At 34.3% G+C, this 16,169-nt stretch overlaps 1 protein-coding gene and 1 long non-coding RNA gene across 2 annotated transcripts; one reads left to right on the forward strand and one right to left on the reverse strand.

Annotated features, from left to right (window-relative positions):
- Positions 1 to 1,159: 1,159 nt before the first annotated feature.
- LOC104241294 (uncharacterized) lies at positions 1,160 to 3,283 on the forward strand. The gene is made up of 2 exons (XM_009796232.2): positions 1,160 to 1,568; positions 2,252 to 3,283. The coding sequence occupies exons 1-2, from the start codon at positions 1,249 to 1,251 to the stop codon at positions 3,126 to 3,128; spliced, it is 1,197 nt and encodes a 398-aa protein (XP_009794534.1). The 5' UTR covers positions 1,160 to 1,248; the 3' UTR covers positions 3,129 to 3,283.
- Positions 3,284 to 12,155: 8,872 nt separating this feature from the next.
- LOC104241293 (uncharacterized) lies at positions 12,156 to 15,278 on the reverse strand. Its single transcript, XR_714675.2, has 3 exons — positions 14,993 to 15,278; positions 13,520 to 14,899; positions 12,156 to 12,170 (listed from the first exon to the last, which is right to left on the reverse strand). It is a non-coding gene; the product is annotated as an uncharacterized lncRNA (long non-coding RNA).
- Positions 15,279 to 16,169: the final 891 nt, after the last annotated feature.

Consider the following 16,169-nt stretch of genomic DNA (forward strand, 5'->3'; position numbering starts at 1 on the left):
TATATTCCCATGCTCAAGCCTCTAAGCGTGAATTACATACCAGAATAAATTATTACACGCGTAATCATGGAACAGAGTTAGAATTTTGAGTTTATGAATTCTAAATTTTAGAAAACATTACTTACTGAATCCACACAAATAATTTATACAAATTAAGTAAATTTTTATCATAAATACAGGATGGGGGCCAAAGATACTCAACCCGTAAGCAAAATTGCCACGTGGCTTAAGGAATAGTGACAAGAGAAATTAAACTGAGTATAAGTCATATATGTCGTACATCAGTTCCTTTAATTATGAGTTGTGGGGCAAAATTAACACCTATACTATGTGAATACGAAAACTCACATGCCTGTTTTATATGAGCGAAGAATTTTCTAGAGTACTTACCGGAGGCGGTGCCAGGATTTCAAATTTATGAATTCGGAAATCTAGTCGTTTTAAGCTACTAGCTTTTAAATTAATAATTTATATATATTTATGATTTTTTAAGATAAAAACAGGATTCAAACCAAAGCTACTAAATTTGGCCGAATCTTTTCGGAATATTTTCGGAATACTCTAGCGCCCTCGGCACTTATTGATGTTACGTTGTAACTTTTGTGTGGGCACCTGCATGGTGCATAAAGATGGCTATTATTACTGAGTTTGAGCTAAAATTGGCCCCCCACTCCATCGGGTCTAGTGTAATTTGCTTTATTTGTCCGGACAAAAACAAAAGATACCAAGTTTTTATTTTATTTTTTATATATGGTTCGTAAAAATTTGACAAAAGGCCACTGCCCACACCCTACCAAGCTGCCCATTTGAACACTATCTTTATGTATCATCGGCAAATAACAATATCCTCTAAAGTAAGTGGAAATATAATTGAGTTGAGTATCGCCAATCATTGTTCTGTTTTCGTATTCTTTTTTTGGTGCTTACTTTCGTTTATTTTTTAATCTTTATATATAAGTGCTCGTCTTTTCGTTCGCACTTTGAACTAAATAGTCGTTCTTTGTTATTCCTCTTGGCTGAATCTTTAGTAATAGTATTATAATATATTTCTAACCTTTTTAACAGATTATTATCATAAGTGAACTTTATATCTGATCAATTCGTAAGTGTCACTAAGAAAAGATAGTATAAGAATTCTGTATATTCCTTCCCTCATAAGAAAACATAATAATATCACGGTATAAATAACCCATCCAATTCCCAAACCTAAGGCAGCAAACATCAAACACTAGCACAGAATTTAGCAGAATGTTTGCCACAACACCACGTTCTTTGTACCGTAACTTCTCGAAAGCACTTTCAAAACCGCCTGCAAATCCACCAACAATTACAGGGTATTTAGTACTTACTGATGAAGAATCAGAAGAAATGGATACTTTTTGCTGGGGAATATGCAAGCACAGCAGTATAACCAAGCTCCCATTTCCTCAGGACAGAGTTTTGAAAGTTGTTCATAATCCAGAGTTTGGTGAGCCTAGTGTTCATAAAGTCTGGTTCTTGCCTGTTCTTGATCAGCCTCTAGCATCTAACCGCTACTATGTTATCAAAGCCAAAGGCAGACACAAAGGGTATGTCACTTAAAATTTATTTATATCCCATGAAAAAACTGACAGTGGAAATAATTTTTATTCTACAATGCATTTAAACTAGTCATAGTCGGTTATTTACTTGATTTTCTATGTTACTACACTATTATTACTATCAACAGTTATATAAGTTGTTGTAGGCCGCCTCACTGCTTATAAAAATAGGAATTAATTAACGACGGGCAAATTCTGTAGCTAAACAAAATTCGTAGCTAATTTTACTTAGCAACGGATTAGTGACAGATTAGCAAAAAAAATTATTAGCTACAAGCGATTAACTAACAGATCAGCGATGAAGTTCATAACTAATTCAGTTTTCTTAGTAGTGCCTAAACTTGATGGTATAAGAGAATAATATACCGTGGTTCAGGGAAGTTAAACCCATTCAAGTTATATGCATCTACCGTGTCACTATCAGTGTAATTTAACATGTGATGACTATTTAGTTACTACTATTTTTATCAACTTACCAATTAATCTTATAGTGCTCTGATCGTGCAAATATTTTTTATATAACCGTCATTATATAGAACTTAAACTCATGTTCAAAAAATTTCTAGTACTTTTTTTTATACATGACGTGGTTGATGTTAGTGTATAAAGCTTAAACTCCAATCTATATCATTCCTCGTTTATTAATCGTTCGTTTCTATCAATTCATGCAGGCGGGCTTATACATCTTGGAAAGAAGCAGATATGGATAGTTGTTGTTTTGACAATTCGATGAATGATCTAAACCCAAGGCCTTTTAATCACAAAGACCCATATCAGCAATTTGAGATTTGTCCATACGATCTTGGTGGTTTCTATGCTAAATCTGTAGCCTATGATGGAGTTCCTCCAAAATTCCTCAGGAAAAAAGGGTGGCACGTTAATAGTGTCCAGTCACTTAAAGTCAATTTGAGAGAAGCTCAAGGCCTACAATTATCCTCTCAACCATCTGATTCTGATACTCCTGAATTAAATATTCCAGCATCTTCCAAACGTTCAGTTCCAGTAATTCTTGGCAAATGGTATTGTCCATGTGTTCTAGTAAAAGAGAGAAATATTAGAACTAAAGAACAGATGAATAAATCTTTGTTCTATGAGGTGACTCTTAAGTGTTGGTGGGAGCAAATATTTTCTTGTGAGAATCAAACAAGACGAAACAAAGCACACGTGGAAGTCGATGCACGTGTGAGAAAGTTGTTAACTTTAATCAGTGGGACAGAAGCTGTGAAAGATGAAGAAGGAAGTGGAGGTTTTGTTTGGTATAGAGTGAAAGAGGAATATAGAAAGAAATGTACAGTGGAGAAAGTAGGATTGAGTTGTGCTATTGTAGAGAAAATGAGATGGATGCAAGAAAGAAGGGGATGGTTTGATGGAGGAGAGAGTGATGTAAGAGTGGAAGGTGTAGAAGAGATAGAAAGTGAGAATGGGTATTGGACAAAGTTTAGTTGTTATGTTTTGGTGGAGAGCTTTGTGTTTAGGAGAATGGGTGGGAGTTTGTTAATCAACTTCAATTTCAAGAATACTCAGAAAATTGTATGCCAGTGGGAATGAAGACATACATCTATAAGAATATGTTGAATATGTACATGTTAATGTATTGCTGGCTTATTCCACTTCTATATGTAGACTTCTGTTGGTGTTCCGCTTCTCACTGTTGTCTCTGCTTAAGATGAATAACGAATACAGGATATCTCTTTTTCGTATAATTCGTCCTTTGCTGTACATCACAATAACTGTTTTACATCTGTCGTCACTTGTACATAGAAAAACATATGCTCTAAACAGTTAATTTTCCCCCCTATGGATAGTGTAGTTGTCAAGATCAGGTCTGAATTCTACTCGGAATCTCAATGACCTTATCACTGATATAGTTGTATAGTTTAGTTTTTCTCTTAGTAATTACGTGAAGAAAATGCAATATTAAAGCACGCGTAACAATCTATATAAAATAAATTATCTTTAAAAAATCAGGTTTTGTTGGTCATGGACATGAAATTGTATCATGAGCTGGAGACCGAGCTAGCAGATAATCTGGCAACTTGGTTGAAACTAATGAAATTTGATAGATAGATAGATAGATAATGTCTTTTCTTCTTGAAAATCGAACAACAGTTTTTGACAATTATATTCTTGACTTTCTGCTGGTGCGATTTATATTATGAGATCTTTATACTATAGATTCCTGCTCACAGTAACATCGCCAATTAGTTGTCTAATAGCTGAGAATCAACAAGGAAAAGTATTCTTGACTTACCAACTTTTATTGTTCACCGAAAAGCTGGACGAGCATGATCTTGTTATCCTTTTCTGTTCTCCAGGAAAATGTGTAGCAGCGCTGAGCTAACATATACAGTTGTAGATGTAGGTGTCTTAGAGTCAACTTCTTTCTCAAATTGGAACTGTTGATCCTGAATCAGGATTCCTGATATATAAAGTTGGAACTGTTGGTTATTTTCAGTCTCATAAACTTCACTCCTGTTAGTGGAGTTCTATTTTTTGAGTTTCAACTTTTTGCCGTGGACAAGAAGTAGGGCTGATATTACACTATTTATAGAAAGTAACCCACTCAATCACTAATTTAATTAGACGGAAATCATAACTTCCTTTGAATGCAAAATGAAACATTTGAAGCTTGGCTGTTCAAATTTACTTCAATTGATATTTACCTCAAACCTGCTATCCCATTCTCGCCTCGTTTCCTTAGTTTTCTTCCCTGGTAAGGAGGCTTGTTTTTGTTCTTCACTGGGTGGACTGGGGTGTAGGTCGGAGGATCAGGTTAAAACATTTCATATAAAATGTCAGAGGAGGTTCTCCCTGAATGCCAGAGTTCATAGCTAAAGAGTTTTGTGCCAAGTCGTTTTCTATGCTAATCCTAATTGGCTGTTTTAAGTGAACTGATTCACATGAAAATTAAATTTAATGTGCTGTTCGTGGATTGGAACTGGGTTGTGTTGAATAGCGAAGAGGCTTTTCAATTCATTCCAATACTCAATTAACAATAGGAGAAGAACCCGAGTAACTACTGGTGAAATGTAATCGCTGCCAGAGTCTCTGTGTTAATGTTGTTTGTTATTCACTAGATTTTTTATTTTCTTCAAAAGGCCCTTGAGTTGTTTAGCATTGAAATGTCTATGGACTTAGAATTTCTCACATTTTTGCTTGATCAAAAGCTGTTTTAGAAGATGCATGAAGACAACAAATTGCTATTTATCATTTATCCCTGCCAGTTTGAAAATGATTTGAATAGCTAACACAGACCATGGGAGACAATTATAAAACAGAGAACCTCTGTCCCCAAAATTTTCTACCCTGCATTTTACGTAGTGTTTGTCATTGACTTGTTAACATGTGTAAACTGGAAATTATAGTATGGACGAGTTGAATATTCACATAAGGCTCCAGCTTATGACAAGTTAAAACTATCTGACCATGTTGCCATAAAATTTGCATAATTTAGAACCATTCTTCACTCCTCCATATAGCCGTATCAATTTCCTCGGTGATGTTTTGAAATCTATTCCACAATCATAACTACACCAAGTTTTGCTGCGGCTATATTGTCTATGGCTACCTTTGTGTTTATCTTTGACCTTTGTAAGATTGAGCTAGTTCTAACTATCTGTGTACCCAAAAAAAATGCATAAATCAGAATTACTAGAATAGAAGTATTTCCTAATGATTGAAAATAGCATCTATTTGCTCCATTATTGTGGCAAACCTGATGAATCTGTATGATAATCAGTGTGAAGAAAAAAGCCAACATATACAAATGTGTTGATTTGCAGAAAAGTTGCTCAAATCAAATCAAAGCGAATGATGGTGTCACTCAACATTACTTTTTCATGATGTATGTTTTTTCGAACGTTGCGACTATTATTTTTCTGTACAAGAATGGTAATCTATTTAGGCCAAGCTTCTCCAAGGCCAAAAATATATTTTTTTTAAAAAAATACCTTTTTTTCAAAGTTAAGTATTTAGCCAAGTTTTTGAAAGAAAAAAATAGTTTCTCCCTGGAAGAACTTTTTTGAAAAACACTTTTTGAGAAAATACACTTAGAAGTACTTTTTGTCAGCTTGGTCAAACATTAATTGTTACTCAGAAGTACTTTTCAAATTAATTAGCCAGCTATAATTATGCTTGTAAACAATTTGTACAGAGTATGACTTCTGACAGAAAATATTCTTGTAGGAGTCAAAAGAATGGAAGAGAGAAGTATGTTTGTTTGCTAACAATAATTCCAAGTTAAAATTAATACGATCTCTCTACTCGATGGGTTAGACCTTGACAAACAAAATGGTTTTGTAATCGACAATTTCATGTTGATAGCTAATACCAGCTCATTCTTTGAGTCTTTTAGCAGCACTTCTTTCCTTTTTTTTTTTTTTTGTTTCATTTCTTTACTTGGCTGATAATTTGCATTTAGATTGCTGTAACGCTTCATATCTAGGGAAATCAATAAAGCCCTTCTGGAGATACAAAATTAGAACTTGCTTGCAGATGAGGATGAATGTTAGACATGGACGTCAATTTTTTCAGCAGTGTCACAAGTATGGAATAATTCTGCCCATCGAGATTTAGACAAATAGTAAGAATCACCTAACATTTTTTGTATCTTGTTAAATGTGAACCCTGATTTATCATAGTTTTCAGCCGCTTTTTTTGACCATTAAATCACTTTAGGTGCCTCAAACACTTCTCTTTTAGCCCATAAATATAATATTGGTCTGCGGAAGTTATTACTAATCTATCGTGTTAGTGCATTTTAATATTAAAATACATTATTTCTTGTGAGATAGTGGTTATAAATTGAAAAGAAAATGATCATTATTTTGGTGTAACTTTTGAAATCACTAATGCCATGATCTACCACTTATTACCCACTAAATCTTATATTTTATAACCAGTAACCCATGTTTACTATTTTATTATTCCACTATCTTATTATTTATTTCAAGGAAGAGATACTACACTTATAAATTGTGGTGTTTCTTCCTTGTATTATAGATAAAAAAAAATATGGTAGTGAGTATAAGAAAAGTGTTATGGTGCACATGGAAAAGGTGTGGTGGTATTATGAAAAGAGAGTCAAGAGAAGAGAAAATCTACTTTTCAACTTATTCTTGTTTCGAAAGCCAAATGTATATAGTGTGAATGAGTCATAACTACTATACCAAAAATTATGGCAGCCACTAAATAATAAATAAGACAATAATACAACAATAAAAGAAACACCAGAATTTACGAGGTTCGGCCAATTTTGCCTACTTCCTCGGACACCATCAATATTTTATTTCACTCTAAAATTACAAATGAATAATACTAAAGAGAGAAGATACAAATATCTTAAGAAGATAAGAAGGCAAATGAGAGGTGTGTTTTAAATCCTAAACATCAGGCCTCCTTTTATAGGGAAAAATTTCAACCAAATATGTCACCCACCGATGTGGGACTTTGACATTTTCAACAAATCTCCACCTTGGCAAAATTCCACATCTTCAATTTTCAGTGGTCAATAATGTTGATCAAATCCAAACAGTGTTGAAACTTGACCGCAGTCACCACCTTTGTCAGCATATCAGCAGGATTCTTCATAGTATGAATTTTCTTCACCGTGACTCCACCTTCTTCTATGATTTCTCATACGAAATGGTACCGAACATCAATGTGTTTTGTTCTGGCATGATAAACTTGGTTCTTCGCTAATTGAATAACACTTTGACTATCACAAAAAATTGTGATACTTTTTTGTCCAATACCAAGCTCCTTTAGTAACCCCTGAAGCCAAATTGCCTCCTTCACATCCTCTGTAATAGCCATGTACTCTGCCTCTGTTGTAGACAAAGCAACTGTTAACTGGAAAGTAGACTTCCAACTAACTGGTGCCTTTGCAAAAGTAAACACATAACGAGTAGTTGATCTTCGTTTGTCCAGATCACCCGCAAAATCTGAGTCACAATATCCAACTACAGATTGATTGCCTTCCTGCTCAAAAACTAACCCAACATCTACAACATTATGAATATACCGTAGAATCCACTTTCACAACTTGCCAATGCTCATTTCCTGGATTATGCATATATCTGCTAATAACTCCAACAACTTGTGAAATGTCAGGTCTCGTATAGACCATTGCATACATCAAGCTACCAATAACATTTGTGTATGGTACCCTTGACATATACTCATGTTCAGCTTCATCTTTTGGCGACATAGTAGTACTTATCTTAAAATGGGGAGCAAATGGAGTACTAACTGGCTTAGTCTTTTCATCTATGCCAAAACGTTGTAGTACTCTCTTCAAATATTCCTTTTGAGATAAACAGAGTTTCTTTGAACGTCTATCTCTTATTATCTCCATGCCAAGAATTTTCTTTGCCTCACCCAGATCCTTCATCTCGAACTCCTTCTTTAGTTGAATCTTCAACTTATTAATTTCTTCTGAATTCTTGGAAGCTATCAACATATCATCAACATATAAGAGAAGATATACAAAGGAACCATCTTCAAGCTTGCGCAAATACACACAATGATCGTATTTGCTTCTCTTGTATCTTTGCCGCAACATAAACTTGTCAAATCGCTTGTACCATTGTTTAGAAGATTGTTTCAATCAGTACAATGATTTTTCAAGTTTGCATACCATATTTTCTTTTCTAGTAACTTTGAATCCTTCTGGCTGAGTCATGTAGATTTCCTTCTCCAAGTTTCCATGTAAAAACGCAGTTTTTACATCCATCTGAACTAGTTCCAAATCCAATTGCGCTACCAAAGCCAACATAATTCTAATGGAAGAATATTTTACAACTGGAGAAAATACTTCATTGTAATCAATTCCCTCCTTTTGACCATATCCTTTGGCTACCAATCTTGTTTTGTAGAGAACATCTTCTTGGTTAGGAAATCTTTCTTTCTTTACAAATACCCATTTGCACCCAATTGTTTTATTTCCCTTCGGGAGATTGGTCAATCTCCATGTATGATTCTGATGAAGGGATTGTATTTCATCATTCGTGGCAATCCTCCACTTATCTTCTTCTAAACTTTGGACTGCGTCTTTATAAGTGGTAGGAACATAATCAGCTACAACTAAGGCGGCACAAACAACCGTCTCTATAAGACGAACAGGTTTTGTTATTGTCCTTTTTGGCCTGCTGGTTGCTATTGATTCAAATGGTTGATGAGGTTCCTGAGTTGGAATCTCCCTCTCTACTGGCTCTTCTTCTAGAGGATAATCTTCATTTGTTTCCTCCTCTGCTTCTTGTGTAGGAAAATAAATTTTCCCTCAAACTCCACCTGCTTAGAAGCACCCTCATTTTGTTTGGTATCTTCTGTTACCTTATTTACCATAGCAGATTCATCAAAGGTAATATCCCTGCGGAATATTACTTTCTTTGTCATAGGACACCATAAGCGATATCCTTTGACTCCAAAAGTAATCCCCATAAAAATAGCCTTCTTTGCCCTTGGATCCAATTTTGACTCTGTCATATGATAAAATGCAGTTGAGCCAAACACGTATAAAGAGTCATAATCTACAACAGGCTTTCCATACCATTTTTCAAATGGTGTCTTGCCATCAATAACAGCAGATGGTAAGCGATTAATGAGGTGACATGCGTATGTAATTGCCTCGGCCCAAAATTCTTTGTCCAAGCCAGCATTGGAAAACATACACCGTACCTTCTCCAGCAAGGTCCGGTTCATACGTTCTGCCACTCCATTCTGTTGTAGTGTATGTCTGACAGTGAAGTGTTGAACGATGCCATCATTTTCACAAACCTTATTGAAACAATCATTTTTGTATTCACCTCATTTGTCTGTGTGAATACACTTGATCCTCCTGCCTGTTTGATTCTCCAGCATCATTTTTCATTTGAGAAAAATTCGCAACACTTCATCTTTGCTCTTCATTGTATACATCCACAATCTTCAGGAAAAATCATCAACAAAGGTTACAAAATAGTGCTTCCCACCCAATGAAGGTGTTTTGGAAGGACCCCAAACATCAGAGTGTACATAATCTAAAATGCCTTTAGTATTATGGATCGTTGTACCAAATTTAACCCTTGTCTGTTTCCCTTTGATACAATGCTCGCAAAACTCCAAGTTGCAAGTCTTTAATCCTTTTAACAATCCTTGATCTGATAAAGTTTTCAAGGATTTTCCTCCATCATGTCCAAGCGCATGTGCCATAGCATGGTTGCTTCTGCCTTTTTTTCATCACTGGATGTTACTGTCACTGTCTCAATAACTGTACTACCGCATTAACGGTACATGTTATTGTTCTTCCGATTGGCCTTCATTACCACTAGTGCCCAGAGCATACTCTCATCAATCCATTTTATGCAATAATTTTGAACCCTTTTGATTCTAGGGCTCCCACAGAGATGAAATTTTTCTTCAAACCCGGTACATATCAAACATCTGTTAATGTTCTGATCATTCCATCATGGTTCCTTAATCGTATTGAACCAATGTCATACGAGGTAAAAGGGCTGTTATCCGCTGTGTGGACGACTCCATATTCTCCTTTTTGAAAATCCACGAACCAGTACCTGTTGGGACATATATGATAGCTACAAGCCGAGTCCATCAACCATATGTCTGATGATATTGATGGCTCTGTTGTAACTAATGAGAAGTCTGAATCATCACCATCAGCTACATTTGAATCCATAATGACCTTTCCATTGTTATGTTTGGCCTTATTCTTCAACTTCGGATAATCTTTCTTCTAGTGCCCCTTTTCTCGATAAAAGGCGCATTCATCTTTGCTGGGTCTAGATCTTGACTTGGATCTTCCCTTCTTTGTCCTCGTTTGATTTTGAGGATGACCTGTCACAACCAGTGCTTCTCCTTCTCCGCCCTTCTGTTTTTCTCCCTTTCTTTGTTCATAGCTATACAAAGCCGAACAAACTTCTGTGAGAGAAATTTCGTCATTCCTATGGAGTAGAGTAGTTTCAAGGTGCTCGTACTCATCACGAAGTGAACCCAACAACATCAAGGTCAAGTCACCATCATCAAATGTTGCATCCATATTTTGCAAATCTGTGACCAACTTATTGAAACTAGTGATATGTTCATTAATCGTGGTACCAGGAACATAGGTGAAGCGAAATAGTCTCTTCTTCATGTACAATTTATTTTGACTGTTTTTCTTCAAAAATTTATCCTCCGGTGCTTTTCATAATTTACTTGCAGAAGTTTCCTTTGTGTATGGATATTTCTGCTCTCTAGCAAGGTAGGATCGAATGGTACCGCAAGCAACACGGTTGATAATTCTCCAATCTTCTTCTCCAATAACATCTGGTCTCTTTTCTTCAATAGCAAGATATAGCCCTTGTTAAAAAAGGACATCTAGAACCTCGCCTTGCCACATCCCAAATGTCCTGACCCGTCAAAAATTTCTACCGTAAATTTCGCATTTGACACAATTCTTGTCATAAGCGAAGATGCCAATGATGACGTATTGTTGACACTTGATGTAGATTCTTCTTGTTTATTGTCTTCCATCTTTGACACAAATATTATTTAATAGTTGACGACACAAATCAAGATTATTTCCTTTCTGTTGTGGAAGATCAGACTAAGATACAACCACAGAGCATATTCAAACAGAACCTTGACTCAGTTACCAAGATAAATCTTTTCTGATGTGGAAGATCAGAATATGCTGCAACCACAGAGCATGCTTAGACAGTACCTTGACTCTGATACCAATTGTTGCGGAAGCCAAATGTATATAGTGTGAATGAGTCACAACTACTATACCAAAAATTATGGCAGCCACTAAATAATAAATAAGACAATAATACAACAATAAAAGGAATACCAGAATTTACGAGGTTCGGTCAATTTTGCCTACTTCCTCGGACACAACCAATATTTTATTCCACTCCAAAATTACAAGTGAAATAATACTTAAGAGAGAAGATACAAATGCCTTAAGAAGATAATAAGACAAATGAGAGGTGTGTTTTAAATCCTAAATATTAGGCCTCCTTTTATAGGGAAAAAATCCCAACCAAATATGTCACCCACCGATGTGGCACTTTTGACATTTTCAACAATTCTCTACTAAAGAGAATATTATTTTTGCTGAAGGAAGGTGTTCATTTTGGTGGAGCTTTGAACTCAACAACTTGTCCAGAGTTTGTTCGAGTCATACGACGTTGTTGGGTTGTTGTATCCTGGAGGGGACAAGTCAAGAGTATTACTGCTGGACCGGTGAAGATACTACCGTAGTGAACTTGAATCTCCTTAAAGAGAACGAGATATCTGCGCCTTAGCTTGAAGAATATTTATTTATTTATTTTTCTTCTATCTTATTTTTTACATGTAAATTACTTGTAATTTCACCAATACTCTTTTAAGTGGTAAATGACGCGATTAAGTACCATGGAGAATTAGTTTACTGCGGCAAGAAAAAGGAAGCAGAACAAGACAATCAGAAACTTACCATTTCTTCACGACAGTAAGCAATGAGGGTGGCCTCCTAGAATGTGCCTTTTAGTTAGTCAGCCAATTCCAGGACCAAAAAAGCATATCCATTGCATCAAACCAAGCTTGGTGATGAAACTATTCTTTTTTATGCTGAAACAAAAGGGCATTAAATCATTTTCTATCACAAATTGTTGGCTAACTTAACTATCCTTGCCCAATTCGACAAATTCTTAAGGGGGCAGGGATACGTTTCAGCAACATATATACTACCCATCCGTTTTTGAATTATAACCGATTTATCAATTATGTTTGTGATACTGATTTAATCTTAACTAAGATCATAGGAAGCAAATAGTCCATTGAATGGTTTTTGTCAATAAAGCATTTTCTTAGTAAATAAAGTGCCGGTTTATATTCTTTATCATTGAGTGGAAAAAATATTATGGTTCGCTATTTTATTTTTAGTATACTTCTACATAGTCCTAAACAAAGTGTAATAAGTAGTGATTTTATATTTTTTAATTTATGGTGGATTACATCTTTAACAAAAAATCATGTCAAGAGAGGGAAAAAAAAGATCCAGCAGCTGACATGGGATATGTCAAGGCAGTATCCACATCATTATAGAGACATGTAGTGATTGATCTCTCACTTTCTCTATCATTGCCGTACTCCTCTTACCATCTTTTTGCCTAAAAAATTAGCTGTGCTGACAATCAAAAGTAGGCACAAAGCCAAACTTGCATGCCTTTTATTAATTTTTGTTGGGGTATTTTTTCTTGCTTTTTCTGTCAATGACTCATCATTTGTCTTATTGCAATCTAATCACATCTCAGTCTAGGCAACAGTACAATAAGACAGCATGCAATACTAATTAATTCCTTGTCTTGTTTTTTCATTTCTTAGATCACTCACACTAAACAATTTTATTACTCCCTCTCCACTAAATAGCAGTAGTACTCCCGTCTCGTATTAAACAATCGTGGTTACTAAAAAAATTGTCTCAAATTATTTATTATTTTAGAAGTTTAAAACAAAGCTGATTATTTTTTTCCTTTTTACCCTTAGTAATAATTATTCTTGAATATGGAGATAACACATAAATAGAATAAATATTCAATAAAGAGAGATTATATCTTATGACATAAATAAGAGTAGAACAGTCCAATCCTTTATTAATACTATTTCTTAAGGAGCGAGTAAAAGAAAAAACACCACATATAATATAAATTATGAGACGAGGGAGCATATAAGAATAATCATTGGGTAGATTTGCTAAGCACTAGGGCAATCTACCCGAGATTCATATGCAATTATCAATTTTCCCTATTAGACAGGATTGCAAATATTGACATGGGGATTTTTCCTTTTTGTTTTTTTGATAAGTACTATGACTAAGATGTGATTATTTATAAGTACAAAGATTGAGATAGCATTTTTGTGGTTAGTAAATATAATCTCACTCACTATCAAGTATCAACATCCAATTAATCAATTACCTTTGTTTCAAACTAGTTGAGGTTGGCTATGTAATTCTTCTGAATCCATTTCTCTTCATTATCTTGTTTTGCGATAAACTTTTTAAATCTCAAATACCATCAGCATTCAAATTCCAATAATTCAAATAAAAATACACAAATCTTCACTCAACTTTGATGTCTTTTTTTCAAAAGGAACTTATAGTTGAAACTCTATTGTCATTGTGCTGTAAATTTACCCAAAAATGTTGTTACAGTGGATATGTTCTATGTCAATTTATAAAAATCTAACTCTTCTCTTGTCTGCCGGAAAGAAAAAGAAGGTGAAAGTTCAGTGGCAGCAAATGCAAGATTACAAGCTAAACAGGCCAAACAAAACAAATAGCCAAAAAGGTGCTCTGCCTAAGATCTGTTGAGAGAGAGAGAGAGAGGGAGAGAGGTGTCTAGATGCAATTAATGTTAGTGAGATGAGGAAAAAGAAACTATTTATAGTCGGTAGCCGAAAAATTACATAAAATTTGTATATTATATATAACATACAAAAATGTATAAAGTCGGATTTCTCTATAATAATATTCTTATAAAAGTACACTTCCCTATAAAAGCCACGTTTTTTCCGGAATCAATTTTCATATTATGTTATAACAACACTTCGCTATAACATCCAAAAATATTCAAAATAAACGAGGTTGTTATAGAAATGTTTGACTGTATATAAAAAAAATTATATTTTTTCGGTTATTATTTTTAGACCAGATATACACTATCATTTTTCCTTTCCTAAAATTACACAGCTCAGACATAGCACATCCTTAACTAGAGGTTTTAATAAGTTCAAGTAAAATGAAGAATTTTTTGATAAAAAGTGATTTTCCTCTTTAATACACCTACTTGGTATGAGTTCAGATATTAGAATTCAGTGAATTTCTAACACAAAAAAAATAAAAAAAATGATGCAGATGGAGACACAGCCCGTTAGTACTATTGGCTTAGTATCGAATCATGTGTCTCAACAATTACTGCTAGTTATTCCCGTGTGTTATATGTATGAAAATGAGAAGTGAAGAAAATAGAGATTCCACTAAGTTTCTGCATTTGGCTTGATTTCTTATCAAGTTGAGACGAGATTTGTCATTACAAGGCATTTTTAGTACCAAAAAAACATTAGCAGTAACTAGAAAGTATAGCTTCTGGTTTTGGGGGAGTCAGCAATTTGAAGAGTCTGTTCGATGAGTTTACGAGCTTTCTTGCTCCTAATCTCCACTCTCATGCTTTCACTCTTCTCAATCTTATCGTAAGATTCCTTCATTTTCAGAGACCTCCTCAATTTTGTCTTCAAGTTCATCATTAATCTCTCAAATCCCATCATCTCCACTCTGTATTTCTTCTCAATTTAATTGCCTGCAAAAGAAAAAAACCTATAAATATCAACCCCAGAAAGATTCAAAGATTAAACACAGAAAAGACAAGAAAAATAGAGAGAAAGAAGTATACCAAGAAAGTAAAACACAAGCACAAAAGGATGACTATTTCTTGTTGGTAAGAGGAGTAAGGCTAAAAGGAATTTGAGTGATGGTAGTAAGCATGGAATATAAAGAAGAGGATGCTTTTATAGTGTAGTACTTATAAATAAATTGAGAATGTCCGTAATTTTATATTTAGTTACAAGTTAGGAAGGGAGAAATGAAGGGGTAGGGGGGTGTGGTGGGGTGGGGGGTTAATTGGTTTTAGGTGACGTTTGGAGAAAAGCCAAGTAAGGGAGATAATGTGAATGAAGAACGGTTGGATATCATGCAATGAAGGCTTTTTAACAGGTTTTAAAGTGGACCACGCATTTCAGTTATATTTGGAGTAAGAAAACGAGGTTGACTACTTTTTTGGAATAATTCCATAAAATTTTTATTTCTGTTATGATAAAAATCAAAATATGGTGGATGTCTACTCTTCCTCCATGATCTTTCTCTCAAATGGTTAATGACATATTCAATGACATATTCCATGATATATTTTCTTCACTTTTCATGCTTATATAAAGGTTTTGTAATAGATAGAAAAATACACACAATTTAAGAAGAAAATCTCTTCCTTTCTCTCTATCTTTATTTCTTGTTCATGTTTTACTAAATTGTCTTTATTTCTTGTTCATGTTTTACTAAATTGCTTTTATTTCATAACACGTTATCAGCACGAGTCTCTAACCAATTGTATATATATCTACAAAAAATTTCCTACATCCAGAAAGATATACAATTAGAAGTCATACATATCATCAAATGGTTAAATGTAAAGAGAAACTACATATGGTAAGTAATGAAATGTGAGAAGGTATGATTATCTTATACTTGTCATTCCTTTAAAATCTCATATGCACACAACTTCGTACTACACATGTATTGCATAAGCACATATTAATATTACATCTTTTATATCACATGAATGGAATAAAATTTTCGAAGTTCTGTATGTTAAAATCATAGTAGCAGTTAATTGTTGATATGATGCATGTCATGGTAACCAAGGATATTTTATATAAATTGTCTTATGCATATTTATGTGTTAACTATCTTCAATCTGTCCTGCCGCTTTTAACATTTTCTTTTACTTGGATGAATATTTTTTTTTCCTTTTGGATTTTTACACTTGCATATAGTACCAAAAAAAAGGAATAAAA

The sequence above is a fragment of the Nicotiana sylvestris genome, chromosome 2 (assembly GCF_000393655.2).
Source record: "Nicotiana sylvestris chromosome 2, ASM39365v2, whole genome shotgun sequence".
Lineage (NCBI taxonomy): Eukaryota > Viridiplantae > Streptophyta > Magnoliopsida > Solanales > Solanaceae > Nicotiana > Nicotiana sylvestris.